Source organism: Pelobates fuscus, chromosome 9 (genome assembly GCF_036172605.1).
Source record: "Pelobates fuscus isolate aPelFus1 chromosome 9, aPelFus1.pri, whole genome shotgun sequence".
Classification (NCBI taxonomy): domain Eukaryota; kingdom Metazoa; phylum Chordata; class Amphibia; order Anura; family Pelobatidae; genus Pelobates; species Pelobates fuscus.
The window spans coordinates 64092423-64114382 of NC_086325.1; the positions used below are offsets into that span (position 1 = coordinate 64092423).

The 21960-nt window shown below is 38.8% G+C and overlaps 1 protein-coding gene across 1 annotated transcript in view; it reads right to left on the reverse strand.

Annotated features, from left to right (window-relative positions):
• Window positions 1-21960, reverse strand: part of ADGRG4 (adhesion G protein-coupled receptor G4) — a 146182-nt gene that overhangs the window by 83901 nt on the left and 40321 nt on the right. Inside the window, exons 3-7 of the mRNA XM_063433434.1 lie at window positions 21174-21230; window positions 15847-16182; window positions 5940-6827; window positions 5183-5268; window positions 2748-2812 (exon numbers count right to left, since the gene is read on the reverse strand). Coding sequence (XP_063289504.1) covers window positions 2748-2812; window positions 5183-5268; window positions 5940-6827; window positions 15847-16182; window positions 21174-21230 — 1432 coding nt within the window. The remainder of the gene's footprint in view (window positions 1-2747; window positions 2813-5182; window positions 5269-5939; window positions 6828-15846; window positions 16183-21173; window positions 21231-21960) is intronic.

Below are 21960 nucleotides of genomic sequence, written 5' to 3' on the forward strand. Positions count from 1 at the left end.
TAGGTGGTCAGGCAGCTCAGGGAGCAGAGGTTTAAGGATAGCCGTCACCACGTCTATCACAGAGCCTTCCCCCGAGTTTTCTGGGAGGCCTCGGAGGCGAAGATTATTACGGCGTGATCTATTCGCCATATCTTCAATAGCGAGTTCTGCTGTCGCCATTCTGGCGGTTAAGATGTGGACTTGGCTGACTGCTGCATTGTGTGCTGCAGTGGTAGTCTCCAGGCGGTGTTCCAGCCTCGTGGTGCGTTCGCCGATGGCTTGAATTTCTGTCCTCAGGACATGTGTGGAGCGTTCTATTTCCCCTGCTAGGTAGGTTTTCACCTCTGCCAGGGTAGCCAGGATTTTTGCCGTCTCTGTCATGCTCAGTGCGCCCTCGGCCTCTGCAGTTGGTGTCACAGGCGATCTAGGTGAGCCCGCGGCCTCTAGGCCTGCTCCGCCGCCATCTTGTGATCCTGCATGTCCGCCTCGCGGCATTGTGAAGAACTCAGCCACTGAGGCTCCTGGTTCCGAGCCTTTTTTTGGTGGTTTTTTAGTTTGTCTTTTCTCCATCTTCTGGACTTAATGATTTGGAGTGGATTAGTCGTGAAATTTCAGCTTTTGTGAGCTATCTGCGGTGTGTACGGAGCGGAGCTCTAGGCAGATGCGTCCAGCTCGCTCCGTGTCCAGGCCACGCCCCTCTACTTTTTTAATTTTTGCCTATAATTAAAAAATCTAGTTTTCTGTATGCATGACATTGGATAGACTTATAAAATGAAATCGCATGACTAGTAACATTATCGTTTGGCTAGAATCCGTAATTTAGATGTGTATATATATTTCAGAAAAGAGTATGTGTAGAGTGAAATGTTTCTTGTATTTTCTCAAATTCTTGGTCTTTTCTTCCTTAACAAATTATTTACAAAGATTCACAGATCCCATGACAACAGACAAGATAATTTCTACATTTTTCTCTGTTTCAGTTTTTTTACATCAGTGTCTTGTGTTAAATATATACAGTTGTTCTAATGGCAACTATTCTATCACAGTAAATATACATATTTTACAGAGAGTTAATACAGATTTATATGTTATATGTTAAAAAAAAAAATTGCAATAAACAGTTTTCTGATTTTAATCACCCTAAAATTAGACATGCAGGATGCCCATCACAAATCGTATAAGACAATGGACGGTACTGAATCCAGAGAAAGGTTGTGAAAATGGGAAGCAAATTATATTTTTTACCTTTTTACTGCCATTTTGTGATGGGGCTTTCCAAAGCTGATTACTGCAGCAAACATTAAGATAATACAATTATATCAACAGATTATAAAGAATCATTGACATTGATTTAGCGAGATGAAAAATATTCCATGCAAATGATAGTGGGTATTTCGAAAAGTGCGGAGGATGTAAGCATCAAATACATCAAGAGGTAATGGATGAAAAAAACGTTGAATGAAATATTTAATAATGATCTTACACATGTAAACATCTTCATACCTGGATAATCCTTATAATATTTGAAAATGAACCATTATTTTAATTACACCAGGGAAACAATAGGTGTTTTGTAATTTCAATTATTATTTTGAAGAGATCTGCTGTAGTCATCACACTATGTAGAGAGGTAATTTATTGTTAGTTATGTACACAATGGAACATAGGTTCTCAACCCTGTTCTCAAGGTACAACAATGTTTCCTATTTCGTCAGTATCACTATTGGAATAGAATCTGGAAGTGCTAAGATCTGAAGTGTTGGTGTGCATTGAGGACTAGATTGGGAATGAATACAGTACGGTACCATCCAGGTAAACTATATGATTTTAAACATCAGGGGATTCCCTGTACATTTTCACAGCAGTTGTCTACTCTGTATCAAGACAGGAAACAACAATAATTACAAGTGAAAATAGTTTGCCACAATGTGATGATAGTCACTATAAATCATCAACTAGGGCTAGACATATTGTACTAGAGTAGATATTAAGAAAATATTTTAACTCTTTGAGTAGAACTCAGGAAATATATTTTCCAGTGTTGCCCACATTTAGTGGGACTTATACTTCACGAAGATAGCTTTTTCAGACAGCAGCTGCCTCTCAAGAACAAAACTTCCATTATTACTGAGCAGACTGAGACATGTATGATAACATTCTACCCAACATTAGTAGCCCCTATAGTGCATAGTTGTGAAAGAATATTATTACCCACTCATTACAGAAAATAATTGGGAGTGTGATGTTCCTATATGCAAACTTTTTGTTTGTATTGTTTTACAAAGGTCAGTTAACCCGAGTAATCATGAAGTGTGTGCTCTTGTAAAACACTACATTTATGGACACAATTTAGCCTCAATTTACGGCTCAGACAGGTAATGGAAAGAAAGGGAGGATTTATAGCAGCAGACAGAGTTTGTCCAAGAACAAATGGGGAATGTATTACACAAAAAGAGAAGAGAGTGGCTCATGTGTAATTTGGGAAGACTATAATAAGAAATGAAATGGTTTCAACATATAAAATAGGCATACTCTAGGGAAGGGGTAGGCAACCTTCGGCACTCCAGATGTTGTGGACTACATCCCTCATAGTGCTCTTACACCCATAATGCTGGCAAAGCATCATGGGAGGTGTAGTCCAAAACATCTGCAGTGCCGAAGGTTGCCTATGCCTGCTCTAGGGTATAGAGACCCAGGGCAGATAGGAGACTAGGGTAGGTGTTCGAACAGTGTGAGAATGGAGAGGTTGAGGTTTGGTTCCATCATACCTTGCTTCATTTTGGAGAACGAACTGCACAACAGAGAATTCAGTGCCCTTGAAGATTTTATCAAGCTGACAAATCAAAACACATGAATTTATAGTTTATCTGATAGCAATAGACTTGTGTCATCAATCTGAATTTATAACCATTATAACAAAATGTTCTACCTTACTGAGAAACTTCCTCATTCACAGTTATGACAAACCGAGGACTATTAAAGCCCATTATCTGCACATTATCATGGTCATTTTTCAACATTTATTGATTGACATTCGCTACAAGGATGATCATTGCAGATACGTTTGAATATACAATCCTATATCTATCAGCTTGAAATACTGTGGCCAAGAAAATGAAAACAAACAATGCCAGGGTTATTCACTAAAGTGAGAATTGTTTGGGATTTAATGTGAATTCAATGTGAGTTTCACATTTTACCAGATAAGCTGAAATAGAAGAATAGCTGACTTGGAGATGTTTTTCAAATTCATCTCCTGTGGCCTTAAAGTTGAATTCTCTTTGACTTTGTGACAATTTTCACTTCAGTGAACGACCCTGTATGAATGAGGCTGTGAGTATTTGTCTGCCAGCATATTGTGCAGTTCCTTTTATTAGAGCTGTGGCTGTAGTAATTACACCGTAAATGAGAAATAAGAAGTGCCATATTAAACATGTGCTCACGTGATAACGTTTATGCACGTGTGACCTTAAGCTAGAAGAGGTTTACGCTGAGAGAGCTCAGACACTTCCTGGTTGATCTAATGGACATTAGAAAAGAATAAGAACCGTGGGATTTCTGCAGAAGAAGAAACCTAGAATTACCGACCTTTCAAATGTTTCCAGTCATGGTACAAATGATTATCTTAACAACCAAATGCTACTGTTAGGGACCCAAGTCACTATGTAAAAATAATCTAATCTGTTGTACTTCATTGTAGGACCTCAGAAACACTGAATATCTACAGAGCTCAAGATAGTGAAAATGTATCAAGGAAATTCACCCAGAAAAGGTCACCCTCAGTTTTGATCCATAATAACATTATGGGGTTCATTATGAGCTGTATTTATGGGTCACTGTTTAATTAAGGAGCTATTGCTATGGAAACCAACAGAGTACTCTACCTACAGCAATTTTCCCCCATAATAGCTCCTTCATAATTATAAATTATTAATTAATTAATTATAATCCCAAATTATATCCCAATTATTCTTCCAATTATTCTTCACACAAAGGTTCTGCATATGTAAAGGGTTACTTCAACCAAAAATGTTGGTTATACTAACTCTTGCTGACATGGTTCACTCCCACAAAAAAAATAAAACAAGAAATAAACTGTCAGGAACCTATACTGACAATTCAAATACATGTTTCACTTCTTCAATTTTATTTCATATAATACCTGTTTCTCACCACAAGTGGCCTCCCTAGCCACTAGTCACCTCAGTGTCTCTCACCTGCATAGCATGATACGCCAAGTCTGCTATAAAAGGCTACACCCAACTCATCGCATGGCCTTTACATTGTAAGAGAGGTTGTGTTCTGAACCTGACATGTCTTCTGGCTCTTTCTAAAGAAAACCTGCTCCACCCTTCCTTAACTTCAACCATCCTGATGTATTCCAACCTGATCTCCAATACGAACCTGCTTTATTTCTATACTTTACTTTTTTTTTATATTGATTTCCTCCCGACCTGCCTGGATATTACATACATTCTTATTATTTGCAAGTATCCTCAAACACCCTGAAACTGCAGTTCTGATTAGAAACCAAAGAGGCTGATCACCTCAATTGCTGCTTTAACCTGTTTTGCTTTATCCTTTATATTGCTATTTAGTTTTATCTAATTGTTTCCCTGTCTACTGTAAACCTGTTTTGGGGCGTATTACCTAAACATCTATTTTCATACTCCCCTGTAATTCTGTTTCTAGGTTCTGCTTCCTCCCTTTGTCTTTATTATACCGTTTCCCTCTTTCTCCTGTTATTCTTAGTGTTACCTTTTGTCTAACCATGTCTAATAACTCAAATAAACTACCTGAAGTCAACTCCGGCATAAGTCTCTTGTCTGACCTGATCAGAACCATGACAGAAGCAAGGATGATGTTATCTATGATCTCGCACAGAGGCCAAATTATCCTTTAACCACTCTCTTTTCTGCCTGGCTAATGATGCTGCAGGAGTTGGCTTTATCTCTTTATCAGCACCAACCAGCTTTATTTCTGTACGTGCAGCTTTTCGAATTCAAACGGCGCACATACAGACTCCAAGCACCATAACTACTTTAAAACACTGAATGGGGTCATGGTGTTTGGAGTAACCTTTTAAATGTACGAAGCACAAAGAAAATGTTTTTCCTTATCAATAAGCTTTCATTCAACTGATTATACTAAGCTACTATGTTTTCAGTTATTTATTTTTATAATTGTGTGGAAAGAGACTTACCATTCTTTTTGTGATATTTGCTATGTCGTCATCATTCCCATTTGTTACGGAGATTGTGATATCCATTCGTACCACAAAGTAAATGACTAGAAAAGAAATGGAAATAGGTGAAAAGGGTGAAATGCGCCCATTCTGCTCTCTATTGCTTTTAAACAATTAAGAGGAAGTTTAAATAAACACAGCTGTTTTAAAACTGTTTTAAAATATTCTGTAAAATGTCAGATATAGTAGTAAAGCATAATAAAAAAAAATAAAAAATGTTTTGCTACATATTGTTACGTTAGATTTGCATTTGCTCTTCATTAGACAAAAGTAGACTTAATGGAACACCTAAAATCACCATGACCCTATGCCCTACCCCAACCTATCGTCAAAAAAACGTTTTCCTTTAAGACACAAAATGTTACTTTCTGAAGTGTGAATTGTCAAGAACTGAAAGTGAAATTCAAATTCTAGGACAAAACACCTGCCCTCAACATAGCTGACTTGGGATTCTTCCAAATAGGCTAGCTAGAGCGGAATAAAATCGGAAATTTCCCAACTAAGCTGTAGGCACAGCTGGTTTATTTTAGCCTAAATTTTGTAATTCTGTTTTCGTTTCACTGCAATTCATTGCTTAGAAAATACATTTAATTGTTTTATTTCTCCCCCTCGGTGAGTTAATAGATATATTTTAACTTTTCAAACACAAACTATTACAGTATATACATTTGTAACCACAAAATAAGAGCCTTTTTAGTGATTCTTTACTGTGTACCTGTGCCTGTTGGTGATGGTGAATTAGATACAGATGTTTCCCCATTTTCAATGGTAGGGGATGGTGTGTTGGATACAGATGTTTTTACACCTTCAGTAGTACTACTGAGGGTTGATGAAGTTGACTGCAGTATAGTTGTAGAATCCTCTGCCTTAGTAGTATTGAGGGATAATGACGTTGGCTGTGTACTGGTCATGAAACCATCTGCCTTAGTAGTATTGAGGCTTGATGAAGTTAGCTGTATAGTGGTTGTAGAAGCTTCTGCCTTAGTAGTATTAAGGGTTGATGAAGTTGACTGCATTGTGGTCGTAGAACCTTCAGTAGTAGTAGCACTGAGGGTTGATGAAGTTGACTGCAGTGGGGTTGTAGAACCTTCTGCCTTAGTAGTATTAAGGGTTGATGAAGCTGACTGCAGTGTGGTCATAGACCTTTCTGCTGTAGTAGTATTGAGGGTTGGTGAAGTTGACTGCAGTGTGGCCGTAGAACCTTCTACCTTATTAGTATTGAGGGTTGATGAAGTAGACTGCATTGTGGTAGTAGAACCTTCAGTAGTTGTATTGAGGGTTGAAGAAGTTGACTGCAGTGTGGTCGTAGAAACTTCTACCTTATTAGTACTGAGGGTTGATGAAGTAGACTGCATTGTGGTTGTTGAACCTTCAGTAGTAGTATTGAGGGTTGATGAAGTTGACTGCAGTGTGGTCATAGAACCATCTGACTTTATAGTACTAGTGGCTAAAGAAGTATCCATATTAGATGATATGGTAGTACTGCTGTTTTGTGGACTTGTTGTATAGTTAGCATACAATGTTGTTGTTCCACTAGAAGTACTGCTAGAGGTATGCGATGATGTCCTAGTTCTTGTAGTAGATGAAGTAGAGAATGGCCGACCTAAAAGCAAATAGCACAATCAGTAAATCGAGAGTACCCAAGAGATTTTCCAACAAAGGGTTGCATTAGATTCGAGTAAATGCGCTATTTCCACAACTTCTGAATGTTGAATTGATAATTACTCTATCCTGAAACATGCAGACACCTAATATGTAAATCAACACAGACATTCATCAAATCTCAGCACAAACACATATATTGTAACGATGTGAGGTTTTGTTAGTAGTATAAATCCATTCATTGTTCAGTTTCTTTTCTTGTTGGTTCCACATTTAAAAAAAAATCTCTGCTCCAGAGCATAGAAAGGACCTAGGAGCCAATAGACTTACGTAGTATTATACAAGGAGACATGCATTTACTGTCTGCTGGGCTTTAAATGCTGTGTATAGGTTGGGGGAGATGTAAGTAAATATACACGTGTGTACTGCAAAGAAATATAAATTCACCTCTGTGCAAATACTCTGTATAGCAGGGGTGTCCAAAATATATTCCCAGATGTTTTAAAACTACAGCATTCTAACAGCATAGTGGTTGTAGTTAAACAACATCTGTGAATATACCATTTGGGCACCTTTGCTGTGTAAAATGATTATGAGCATTTAGGAGTTTGGTGCAATTGAAGGAACAAATGCTGCTCTTTTCAGAGGACAGAGAGACTGGTGAGACTAATCAGATTACCAAGGTGCTCCGAAGATAAGAACAATGAAGACATTTGGACCTCACAGGCATCCTGACAATCAAGATAATTTTTCTTTTTTGACTAATGTGTCATGCTTTTAGTCAAAAAGTGATCAAAAGAGATTTGATAATACAGTTACATTAATATCAGATACAGATTTTAAAGTTGGAATGTCACTGCTCTGGAAATTACACCATTGAATAAAACATTGAAAATTTAAATAAACACAATTTTAAGTTGTTACAGAGGATTCTATGGGAAACATTATCCCCAAATGTAAAAATATTGAAGCATTTTGCATACCTTAACATGATATGGCTTCTGAAGAATAATATTTTTGTGAATAGGCATTTAACATTTAAAGTGACAGTTAAAATATATTTCTTGTCTACCTCTATGCTTACACACAGTGAGGGAAAACGTATTTGATCCCCTGCTGATTTTGAATGTTTGCCCACTGACACAGAAATGATCAGTCTATAATTTTAATGGTAGGTGTATTTTAACAGTGAAAGACAGAATAACAAAAAAACAATTCAGAAAAACGCATGTCAAAAAAGTTATACATTGATTTGCATGTCAATGAGCGAAATAAGTATTTGACCCCTTCGACTTAGTACTTGGTGGCAAAAGGTCAGACGTTTCTTGAAGTTGGCAACAAGGTTTGCACACATCTCAGGAGGGATTTTGTCCCACTCCTCTTTGCAGGTCCTCTCCAAGTCAGACAGAGACATACACACACAGGAAGACACTTACTGACAGACAGCCACACACACACACACACACTCACTGGCACACAGACTCACATATTTTATTTTTTGAGGCCCATATAGCCTTCCTATCTCCCTGGGGACCAGTGTGGGGCAGCTCCTCACTCCTCCAATGCGCTGTGTAGTATGCCAGGGCCGGAATGACGTCATATTCCCGCTGCCGGAATCACAGAGGGCACACAAGAGAGGAATGGGAAGCTGCAAGAAGAGCCTACCTCGCCGCCTGCCTTCTCCGTCCCCCTCTCCTCCGGTCTCCGGGATTTGTTGGCAGAGCAAGCACCTGCCATCAAGGTAAACAGGTGCCTGCTCTGCCTTACCTAGCACAGGTTCAGGGGCGCCCTGAGGTGACCAAATGGCCTCCTCCTGGGCACCCTGTGACAGGGTTCCTATCGGCACCCCCATTTTCGGGCGCCTGGTGGATCGGCCTGGCACTGGGGGGGAGGGGTGGTGGCTCACGCCCAAGGCAGGGTTGAGCCCACTAGGAAATATCCTGGTGGGCACCCCCAGCAGTCCTGCGCACTAGGCAAATGCCTACTTCGCCTAACGGTTGCTCCAGCCATGCACTGGCTGAGGAAGGAGGTACTCACCCAAGATTTGACGGTACACGGCCACATCCAGCGTTCCTTTGATGCGGTGCAGTTGTCCTGTCCCCTTAGCAGAAAAACACCCCCATAGCATAATGTTTCCACCTCCATGTTTGATGGTGGGCATGGTGTTCTTAGGGTCATAGGCAGCATTCCTCCTCCTCCAAACACGGTGAGTTAAGATGCCAAAGAGCTTTATTTTGGTCTTAACTGACCACAACACTTTCCCCCATTTCTCCTCTGAATCATTCAGATGTTCATTGGCAAACTTGAGATGGGCCTGTACATATGCTATCTTCATCATGGGGGACCTTGCAAGCTCTGTAGGATTTCAGTCCTTCACATTGTAATGTGTTACCAATTGTTTTCATGGTGACTATGGTCCCAGCTGCCTTGAGATCATAAACAAGACCCTCCCGTGTAGTTCTGGGCTGATTCCTCACCGAGGTGAGATCTTGCATGGAGCACCAAACCAGGGGAGACTGACAGTTATTTTGTGTTTCTTCCATTTGCGAATAATCGCAGCAACTTGTCACCTTCTCACCAAGCTGCTTGGCGATGGTCTTGTTGCACATTCCAAGCTTGTGTAGGTCTACAATCTTGTCCCTGACATCCTTGGACAGCTCTTTGGTCTTGGTCATGGTGAAGAGTTTGGAATCTGATTGATTGCTTCTGTGGACAGGTGTCTTTTATACAGGTAATGAGCTGAGATTAGGAGCACTCCCTTTAAAAGAGTGCTCCTAATCTCAGCTCATTACCTGTATAAAAGAGAATAGGGAGCCAGAAATCTTGCTGATTGATAGGGGATAAAATACTTATTTCACTCATTGACATGCAAATCAATTTATAACTTTTTTGACATGCGTTTTTCTGGATTTTTTGTTTGTTATTCGGTCTCTCACTGTTAAAATACACCTACCATTAAAATTATAGACTGGTCATCTCTTTGTCAGTGAGCAAATGTTTAATATATATATATATATATATATATATATATATATATATATATATATATATATATATAAACTTTCAAAATTAAAGATAATTAAATTATGTTTACAAAACTTGATTTGTTCAAAGGGACACTATAGTCATCAAAACATCTTTAATGAAGCAGTATTAGTGTATAGAGCTTGCCTCTGAATTCTCACTGCTCAATTCTCTGCAATTTAGAAGTTCAATAACTTTAACTTCTGTTTAAGCAACCCTAGCCACACCTCCACTGCCTGTGACTGACACAACCTGCATAGAATAATGGTTAAATTTCAATAAGATATGAACTTGCTTTAGATGTTTTTAGATCCTGCTCTGTAAATTTTACTTCCATCACACACGGGAAGCTCCTGCAAGGTCTAGCTAGCAAGCTATTAACAGAGCAGTAGATAATACATTCTAAATTAAACAGACTGTAAACACTGGTGGTTTTAAAGTTGTGGCTGATCAGTGTATCATATAGTTATTCAGAATCCACATGGAATTGGAAGGAAAAGAAAGTACTTAATTTTAATTATATGTGGCACTTATGTCCAGAGGACTGCCTTATAGTGGACAAAGGGCAAAATTAATGCAAGAGGGATTGGTCAATCCTCTATAATACTAATTTAAATTCTTTATTTAGAACACAGCATAAAACATTTGAAAAAATGTATTCAAAATAAAACGAAAAAAATATATAACAAAACCGTAAGAGCACAATTTATTGTTTAACAGAATGATAAGTGGACATTATCAAATATGAGTCCCAAGAAAACGTTTAAAGGAACACTGTAGTCACCTAAATTACTTTAGCTAAATAAAGCAGTTTTCGTGTATACAGATCATTCCCCTGCAATTTCACTGCTCAATTCACTGCCATTTAGGAGTTAAATCACTTTGTTTCTGTTTATGCAGCCCTAGCCACACCTCCCCTGGCTATGATTGACAGAGCCTGCATGAAAAAAAAAACTGGTTTCACTTTCAAACAGATGTAATTTACCTTAAATAATTGTATCTCAATCTCTAAATTGAACTTTAATCACATACAGGAGGCTCTTGCAGGGTCTAGCAAGCTATTAACATAGCAGGGGATAAGAAAACCTTAATTAAACAGAACTTGCAATAAAGAAAGCCTAAATAGGGCTCTCTTTACAGGAAGTGTTTATGGAAGGCTGTGCAAGTCACATGCAGGGAGGTGTGACTAGGGTTCATAAACAAAGGGATTTAACTCCTAAACGGCAGAGAATTGAACAGTGAGGCTGCAGGAGCATGTTCTATACACCAAAACTGCTTCATTAAGCTAAAGCTGTTCAGGTGACTATAGTGTCCCTTTAACCAGCATTGACATTATGTAAAATATAGAGGAAGAAGACAGAAAAGAAAGAAATGGTATAGATAGGAAGTGGTTCGATCAATTTAGCATTCCTTTGAAGGCCAATGAGGCATTCAGTGTCTCCTTATATACAAGCCAAAACATGTGATCATGCTCCTTGGAAATAATCATGACATCTCAGGTTTAGAACGTGTAAACGTCTTCATCTTGTGTGTCTGTTGTATTGTGTATGTCAATTACTTGTTGCCAAATATCCCAATTCTATAACTGTAAGCTCTGAGGAAAAGTTGGTGCTATATAAATTATTACTGTACAGAAGATGCAGAGTGAGTGGTAACAGCAGAACCCCCTGTATAATTTAAACCAACCAAAAGCAACAGATGCACAGAGAGCATGCTAATATAGGTTTTCATAGCTCAGGTGCTCCTTGGTTCGGAAAGTTTGGAATCTGAAGGATCCCCACATTAACCCCAACCTTCTACAGCCAAACGGAATGAGAAAAGGAGGAGGCAATAGTGCATGAGCTTATCTCAATGTAATAATGTACTCAACTCTACACACCTACATTTTACATTGCAAAGCAGTGAAATTTTAATCTATTCCATCAAGTGCCACATTCCAGCAGGAGATTCAATTTTGGAGTGACTTATATTTTTCATCAGGTCTTTCTCTGTCCCTCTGCATTGTACAGAGGGGATGTAATAAATGCCTAAATGCTATCCCCCTCTTCCCACAATCTACAGGAGACTTTAAGCCTCAAAACTAAAAGTATTGCAGCAACCTCAAACATCTTAATTCTGTAAGTCAATGCTATATTTCATCCATTTGATAAATGATTGATGAATCTATCACATACCTCCCTCATTGGGAGGTATGAAATTAGGACAGGTGGACAGAACTTCAGGGGCATTGTCAATGACAAAACTTGGGTCACTGGAGATGCCCAGAATGAACAGCCTACTTGGAAAGTGGGCAAGCCTACCCACAGACAATGCTATGTCAGCCTGGCATCCAGCTTGCCCACATCATTCAGAGACTGCTGCTGTTGCACTCTCTGCTGGATCCTAGAGCCCACTACCCAGCTCTAATGATGTGGTTGCACTGTGATGTGGAACACTGGGGAACTAAATTGGCATGGCGAGACAGGACCCTAAAATAGGCACTGTCCCACAGAAAGCAGGACAGTTGGGAGGTCTACTATCATCATATCTACATTCTTCTTTCTACAAAAGGGTTTAAAATGGATATATATTATGAATATAAATGTGGCCCATAACAAATATAATCATGTTAAGCATATCCACTAAACATTATAGGAAACAAATGCAAACTTCACATTTTGGTGGAAAAATAGCTGATATGGACAAATTCTACAATGTCGCCTCATATGGGCTATTTCAGCCTGACATTTGCATTTAGGTTTCCAATTCACTACAATTTGCTGTTTATTAGCAAGAAAAAAAACCTGTGGTATCTACTAGGAAAGCACTTTATGTTTTAAATGGTTAATGCAACAGGCAGAAAACACGTGATAATGAACGTGTCTGCGGGAGACCAATTGTTGTCAGTGTCATAAACAAAATGTATGATACAAATTATTAGGAAAAAAAAAATTAGAATTGTTCTCGGGATATTAGAATTGAGAAGTGCACATTATACAGTGCATTCATTGTAAGTTTTCAGAACACCAAATAACTATAATTTAGAAAGTCTCACTTTAGCTATTCACGCCATGCAACCAAGCACTTTACCGTTTAATATACTTTGTATATATGTTTTCGTATTTGTTTTGCCAAATACCGTTACGCATTATACATTTTATGTGACTAGCAATTTAGCACTTCTCAGTCTCTTGTGACTTTAAAAACGTTAGGAATTTAAAGCAGATTTGTATAGTTTATAGCTTTTGCATAATAATTTGTGTTTATTAAACTTGTCCTGTTGGTAACTTTCGGTTTTGATATTCGCTTTTTCGTTTGTTTGCTAACAATCATTTCACACTCTTGTTCCTCCTGTTTTCCCTTTACACTATATTACATGTGTTGTTTCCCCAGTGATTTGATAATATGCAATTTATTTAATTTGGACTCTTTAGATAATATTCTATTTTTCTTATTCCTGCGATATTGTCATATTTTCTACATGCATTTATTTTGTTATTATTTATCCTAATAACTTTGACATTTGTATGCTCTCCCTTTTGAAGTGAGCGTATTCTTGTTTAGAAAGACTGGAAGAAATATTGTATGTTATAACTAAAGTAGGCTGATACTAGCAGGGTTAATTTTTAAACTGAGAATTCAAAGTAAAGTTCAAATGTAAGGCCAAAAGAGTGAAACTGGAAAATGTCTTCATATGCTTTCACATTGGCTACTCTGGCCTTCAATATGTGAATTATTGGTTTGAATTCTCAATTCTCCCTGTAATAGTTCATAAAAACAAAATTAATTCTCATCTCATAGTGAGGGAGTTGCTCCTCCCTCTTCTTCCGTCATCGGCTGAATGTGCATGCGCGGCAAGAGCCGCACGTGCATTCAGCTAGTCCATAGGAATACATTCTCAATGCTTTCCTATGGATGCTGGCGTCTTCTCACTGTGAAAATCACAGTGAGAAGCGTGGAAGCGCCTCTAGCGGCTGTCAATGAGACAGCCACTAGAGGCTGGATTAACCCATAGGTAAACATAGCAGTTTCTCTGAAACTGCTATGTTTACTGCAAAACGGGTTAAACCTAGCTGGACCTGGCACCCAGACCATTTCATTAAGCTGAAGTGGTCTGGGTGCCTATAGTGGTCCTTTAAGTGATATATCTTAACAATGCACCTACAATTGATTAATTAATTAATTGAACTTTAGTTTAAGCTATATTTATTTAGCACTAGCATTATTTAAATAGTTTGTCTCCAATGTAAAAATTAGCATAGGATCCAACTTTTGGGGTACTTTGACATTGTGGCCATATAGTGGAACTGAATCCCCATATTTGTTTGCTGAGATATGTGATTTTATGTTACCTTGTAAAAGTTAAAACTGTATTTTTATGTGTGTGCTGTTCCTTAATCTGAATTTACCATTGGCCTGCTATTGCCAAATGATGCTGACTAGGGCCAACTAAGTGAAGTTGCCATATTCTCAAAACATAAGTTTAGGAAAGTTAGCTTATTTTAGCTACTATGCTTTAACTACTTTTTTGTCAGCTAGAACTCAGAGATACGGTTAGCTTTCTGTAAACAACTACTAGTTAGTAGGAAAGAACATTTTTTATAAGATTAAAGCCTTAAAGGGTAACTCCAGACCCCTAAACAACTTTAGCTTGCTGAAAAGCTGTATGTGTGTGGAGTGTGTCCTCTTTTCATTTTTCAAAAAATGCTAATTTCAATAGAAACTGAAACTTTTATAAATTAAGCTGGTTACACCTCCTTGGCATTCACGCAGACAACAGGTCATTTAACTTCCTAGTTTCATTAGCTCAGTGGAGCTAAACTCAAGAGGCAACAATGACTCAGAGCACCTGTTTGCAAAGACTTCTCACTGATCTGCATAGGGAAGTCTGTGATTGGACAGCTGCAGAAAGTCTGGGTGGGGTGAGAAGGGGAGTGATTGCAAGGAAAGCAGACAAGAAAAATTCAGGTTTTGCATACTGTTTTTAGATTTACCTCAATGAAAAAAATGCATAGTTAAATACATACAAGTTCACATTTGGGATATATCTACTAAGCAGTGATTTTTATTTATTTTGTAGTTGGTTAGTGGAGTGTCCCTTTAAGAGCTAGTGATGGTTTATATCATTGTAACAATCAGTTTTTTCTGAAGTATCTGATTCCAAATGGAATGTGCCACTCATTTAGAGACAGCAGAGATGTATAGAACGATATAAGCTAATTAAGCAGGTGACTATATGCCTATTCTTTATCACAGAGGGCCCATGTTTTAATAAGTAATGATCCTTAAAGAGTTGAGTAATGTGGCAATGAACTATGCTGTAGATAGGGCACATTGGGAAGAAAATATCATAATGTTAAAAGTCACAGTAGAAAATGTAATACTATATTTTAAGGCTATATAATCTAAAATAACAGCAACCCATAAAACAGAGTACTCAGCATGTATTTCAAATTGGAGTGGTTGAATAAACAATCCAAGCAATTTAACGTCTATAGCATGCTGTAGCGATTAAGATGCCAGACTCCCAGAGTATGTAGTCAAATCACAACTTACCTGGGTTCTGCAAGGCACCCACATTTATCTCTCGTGCTACCAGAAGCTGCCAGCCAATGAGCAGGACTTAGCTCAATGGAGCAAACAGGAGCTCCTCAGCGGTGGTTGCATGTTGGAACCCAGATGAGTTGTCAAACTGCTCTTAAACAGTTTGAATTCTTACTCTGGGAAGATACAAGGGCACACCTGCACCAGAACCCCTGCCTTTGTAGTAGTTATAGTGCTTGAAGTGTTATTTTAATGAGCAAGAAAGACTCTATACACAATAACAAATGCTGAGTAAGTCAAATGTAGTTAAAAATATGTCCATACTTTATCTTGGACTTTAATTGGACATTGTTTGTTTGAAAACATCTTCATCATATGCATTTTTCAAAAATAACTGGTCTATCTACTTTACACAATACTATACAATACTTTACACACATTATTATTATTATTAGCAAAATAATTCTGTGTACCTGTATTTGCTGCTGACGATGATTTCGGTAAAGATGTATTCAGACTAGATTCATTGGTGGTGATGTCTACCAACCTAGGAGTGGTGGAAATGGATTGTGACTCTTGATTGGTAGTACTTGTTGAGGAAATATTGCTAAGCACAGTTGTAAATCCAGTTGGTTTATTGGGTTCCAAGGTAGAGTTAATTTTGGACGAATTTTGATCGGCAGAAGTACTTGTTACTAAAGATGTTGAAGAGGTAGTAGTAGGTACATTCGCATTTTGAGTTATAAGGGTTGTAGTCGGCAACTCAGATATCTTTGTGGTTGTTAAAGATAACACACTAGTTGATGTTTCTGCAATTAAATGATATACAAATTTCAAAATATGTCTTGGATATATATCTAGCTTTGGAGAAAATTAATAGTTGGTTTGTATTATTCCCAAATAATAGCAAACTGGAAAAATTGTAACCTGTGGCACAGACATTACTATCCTGGGAAAACATCAGGGAATTGCCACAGGTCTCTCCATCCCCCTGCCCCCTGCTTCCGATCCCGCACAACCCCAACATCGGGGGTGGACTACCAACAGAGAACTGGACATTCCTAGGCGAAGCAGACTATATACCGATATGCAAGGTCACACACGATGGCAATCTGAAGACTCTGGAGACACTGCTGGAGACACGACCACGATCTTTGATGGCGATCTTTAGATATATGCAACTCCGACACTACTATTACTCACTCCCTCACCGGGAAAAGCTACACAGGGACCTGACACGATTTGAAACCCTCTGCCTCCATGGCGTATCACTCGGAAATACCATCTCGCACCTCTATCAGTACTTGTTAACTGACCCGACCTCGGACAACGACGCCTTCAAACGAAGATGGGAACAAGCTCTGGACACAACATTCACCTCCACGGAATGGGACAAAGTCTTGATCTGGCAGCACAAAAGCTCACCTAGCTCCCACTATCAAGAGGTAAACTACAAGCTACTTTCCATGTGGTATAGAACCCCAGCTATGCTCCACCGCATATTCCCCGACACCTCACCAACGTGCTGGAGATGCCAGGAGAATAGGGGTAACCTCATACACATCTGGTGGGAGTGCTCACATATCGCCCCATACTGGGACCAGATCAAATCCGACATTCAACAGATTTTGGGAGATGACATAGTCTGGTCGCCGGAATTAATGCTACTACATATCTCAGCACACTCATTATCGGCATATAAAAAATCCATTCTACGTCATCTACTAAACGCAGCGAAAGCACTCGTGCCTGTATACTGGAAGAAGACAGGTATCCCAACTCGAGAGGAATAGATCCACCGGGTGGAAGACATCAGGGCGGCTGAAGCCCTGCTGGCGGAACAGACGGGCAGAGGTATGAAATGTGCGGAGCTCTGGGCCCCGTGGATTACTTTCCGTGCGCGGCAGCGGGGGGGTGACGGATGAGAGACGGGTCTAAACGACATTACCAACCTCGCGGAATAATCACTACACGAGACAAACCCACGACTGGTCCTCCAAGGGGTAACAGACACGGGTAATACGCCCCACATCCTACACCCATTACGTGAAGGGGGGACGGACACCTCCTAGACGGGATAATTGGATAAACCTACAGGAAAACCCGGGACTGAGACGCTGCCCCACGCACCCATAATAGGTAGACACTGTCCAGTAGACCTACACACTACATAAGAGACCCCAAGAACAATTCACCCCGGCGGATCTGCCGGTGTGGGGCAAACGGATCTCGGCTAATATACAATAGACAGCAATCAGAGAAAGCCCCGGAGACCGATATAAAGCCCAGTCCAGGACTTACCCTGGCTGCATGAGCAGGAACATCGGACTAACCACTGGACCGATAGGCCATGACGTACCCACCTTAGGTAACTCAAAGTCTAACTTAGGAACGTGTACGGTGGCAGGTGGACTCCCCCCCCTCCCCCACACATACACACAACACCCTCCTACTTCCCTCCGCAAACACATCAATCCCCGAACCACCCCCTCCCTGGCCAAGCACGACAGATCATATGACTCATACCCGTTAACCCAAACACACGAGACCATGTCGACAATACTGTGCACAGGGGACCAGATCCGGACATTACACTACAAGATAAAGTCCAGAATAGGACCACCACCAACGCAGGACCATGTCCCGCATCAATCACTCATAACGGCCTCTACAGGCCATGAGAGGCCCAACTCCCCCCCCCCCCACACCCACTAACCCCGCGCTACATGGGGACCACAACACACCATGATTCACTCCTGCTACCTCGCAGGACTCACCACACAACCCCACTCTCCAACTCAAACACTCACCATAAGACGATAGTAATGTGAAAGAATGACACTTCTGTATTCATACTCTCCAAAGATCTCCACACCCCACCACACCCGCAATCTCATGTATATTGAATAGATGTATGTACGCATAAGGTTCCTTACAATACACACGAAGAGCTTTCACTTGAAGGAAACAATTATGGTTTATGTTTCTTATCACCGGATGTAAACTGACGTTACATGTTACCTAGAAAAGTATGTTAACTGGCCCAACATATGTATTTGCATTGTTTCTCTGTTAAGCCTGTTTTATATAACGATGTTGAGAAGGGCCTGCGTGCCCACAATGTGCTCCATCATTTTGACATAACCCAAATAAAAAGATTAACAAAAAAAAAAAAAAGAAAAATTGTAATGATCTATAATTTTATTATGTCTCTGTTTTTTAATATGATTAGCATTGTAAGCTGTTGACCAATCTAAGAAGATAACTTTAAACCACGCATTGCATTCTCCGGTATACCTTTCATTGAGTTTGATGACAAGCTAATGACTGTTAATGAATAAGTTTTGGTAAGACTGCATAGCTGCATAGTTATAAACTAATATATCCTTGAATGTTCTGGTTTTCAAAAAAAAACAAAACACCCATACTTTCTTTAAAAATATGTACAGAATCTAATCTGAAACAAATTCTTTAGGAAAAAAAAACATTTTTACTATAAAGTAGCCTTTCCTCTGCCATTGGCCAAATCTCTTTTCTTGAAGTCTAGACGGAGGACTTCTTGTCCTTTGCACAGTCCTGCTAATGAAAAGGCTACCAGAGCACTGTTTGCACTGTACCATATATAAACCTGTATTATCATATCCCATCATAACACATTTTTGTCCTGTAACGATGTTATCCTTTTAATATGCAACAATTTGCAGTTTGGTGAATAAACCTGTTTATGTAATATTAGTGCAAGTATAGATATCATTCTGAAGGGTTCCCGCAGAATGGGGATACTGGATATTTAGTTACATTTTTACCTGTTTTTTTTTTTTTTAATTCTTTATTTTTTTAATTCTTTATTTATATAATTAGAATGCAGATGTACAGTATGACAAATTGTTCACATAGTGGCATAAACAGAGAGAAACAATATAAACAATGAAAACATTTCGATAAACACAATCTCAGAGAGAGCAATACGGCTTGGTAATGCACAGTGGTGGCTGGTGAAGGTTTAAGATGGTGGGACGCCAGACCCCTCCCTATACAAAACATAGATACTCATACAATACAGAGAGCTGAGAATAATTACCCAGATACTTTACAATAAAATGATCTGGACACAACACAAAGATACCTATAAAATACACAAAGCTACATAGACTACAGAGATACCCATACAACAGGTAGAGCTGAGTAAAATACAGAGAAATAACACACATAGCTGGGCATATTAAGGAAATAACATAACTATCCCACAATGCCAGGTTCACTGTGATAGATTACAAAGAGCTGAAATACAGGGCTCCCCGCACATTACATGTCTCTGTATAATGATCCAGCTCTTTCTCTCTCTCTATTGTCCTAGCCCTCTCATGATCTCATCTTCAGTAGTGCTCCTGCTATGATAAACTTTATTGGGTTACCAACAAAAGAGCATTTTAAATGCTTGCTCTTTGTTGTTCACACATATAGTTAAAGTAGAGGTCGCAATCCAGATATTCGACCAATCCAAGTACTTTGATGGGGGAACAAGATCCCTCTCCCAAGCCAAGATATCTATAGGAGAATGGGGGTTGTAGTATGGAGAAAAGATGCTGACATTTTGGCTAGATTGATTTTGGAGCTTGCGTTTCCTTTCATACACTGAGTGTGGGGTCATGCCTGTTACTGTGTTCTAGGATGTGATTAGAAAGTTTGGAAACGGGATATATCTAACAAAGTCTGAGGTGGTGAAAGGGACTACGTGGGGGAGTTCATTAAAATGCAGCAATTGGTTTTGTTTGAAAAATTGAAAGTATCGGGACAAGTTATTGACTTCAAATCAGGCAAATGCTTGGAAGACCATTCCAGGTGGAAATATGATACTTCGCAATTCGCAGTAGAGGTGTGAATGGTGATTGGGAAATAACAATAGGGAACTGTTCAGCCATTTTGTCCAAGAGCATTTTGGCTGTGTTTAATATGGGTGTAGTGTGTGGTATCAAGGGTCTAGCTCATTTATAGTCATAGATAGAGTGAATGGAAATCATATCCAAATATACTCTACCCATAGTTTGACATTAATCAGGAAATATAGTTATTGGATCTCTGCTAACTGCGCAGAGTGATAATAGGAATAGCATCCAGTTTTAACCTGTAATGTCTTAAAATTTGGCACAAGGAGCAGGACTGATAGTATCTGATACAAAAAAAAATGAATTAAGGGAGGAAATTCATTTTTACTATTGTGCCTTGCCAAGAGATAGAATGTTTGTGCCAGGCGTTTAGGTCTAGTTCTGTGTTACACAGCGAAGGAGTGTAATTTAAAGTCGACCAGTAAATTCACTCCTTAGTACGTGGGAGTTACGTCAGCGATCCTTCTTTTATATTACTTTTATCGATTTGTTTATTCATAGGATTTATTACGTATGTATGTCTATCACGATTGTTCACTAACAAGAGAATTCAAGGTGAATTCAAAGTGGATTTCAAATTTAAGGTAAAAATAAACAAATTGAAAAAATAGTTATAAATAAGTCATATGTGCTTTGCATTTAGCTACTGTGGCTCTAAATTTGAAATTTATTTGGAATTCTCACTTCAGTAAATAACCTGTATATCAACAGACAGACATTTTTTTGTTCTTTTTTTTTTAATTTGATGATTCAGGTTGCCAGACCTTTTTATGTATGGATGAACCTCAGCCATTAAGTACTTCTAATGCTTCCATTTCAGCCCCAGTAACAGATTTCTGCGACATTGATGGTGATGTCCAGATAACATTTGTATAATGTCAAACAAAGGAAGTATTGAGTAGCAATGTACATACCGAGAGATGTTCTGTGAGTGGTTGTGCTTGCGGTTGACGGAATATCCTCAGAGTTTGCTGAAATGGAAAATTGTGTAGGTTATAATCCATTTTACTGACAGCTCAATGTGTTTTCCTGCAAATATTAAATGGAACCTGTTCTACGAATACACATCCTTATCTATTAAAAAGCAGAGAAGTATTCTATTGTTTTAGTTACGAAACATCAAACTCATTTATCATATGTAGATCAAACACAAGTGACCTGTTAGCTATTTATTCCTATTGAATTTCAGTAACTTCCATTCTCCCACCACAGTGGGAATCGTTTTCCAAAACTAATATGTATATTTTGCTGATGAGGTTTTAGCCATGGATGTGATTTCTTTCACTAAATTGTACAATTAATGTGAATAAGATAATGTTTACAATGCAATTTTTTACTTTCAGAATACAATTTTTCTATAAAAAAAGCATAGTACATCAGAAGGTGAGAATATACTTTGGGTAGAAATGACAATGACAATGTATTCACTATACGCAGAAATGTTATAAAACCAAACTGCAAAATGTAGGCAAAAATAGACAAACTGTTACTGTTGCTGAGAATGCGAATTTATGCCAAATCAGTTATGTTTCGCTAAATATCAAATACATTTTTTCCATTTGCTATAATTTCGTGGTAATCGAGTTATGCCTTTCAGATGGTTTGACTGGTGTTTTAATTATCCATCCCGGTATCATATAGTATTCTTCCATCATAGGGACTTATTCACTAAACTGCAAATTGCGGTGAATAGAAAAGCAA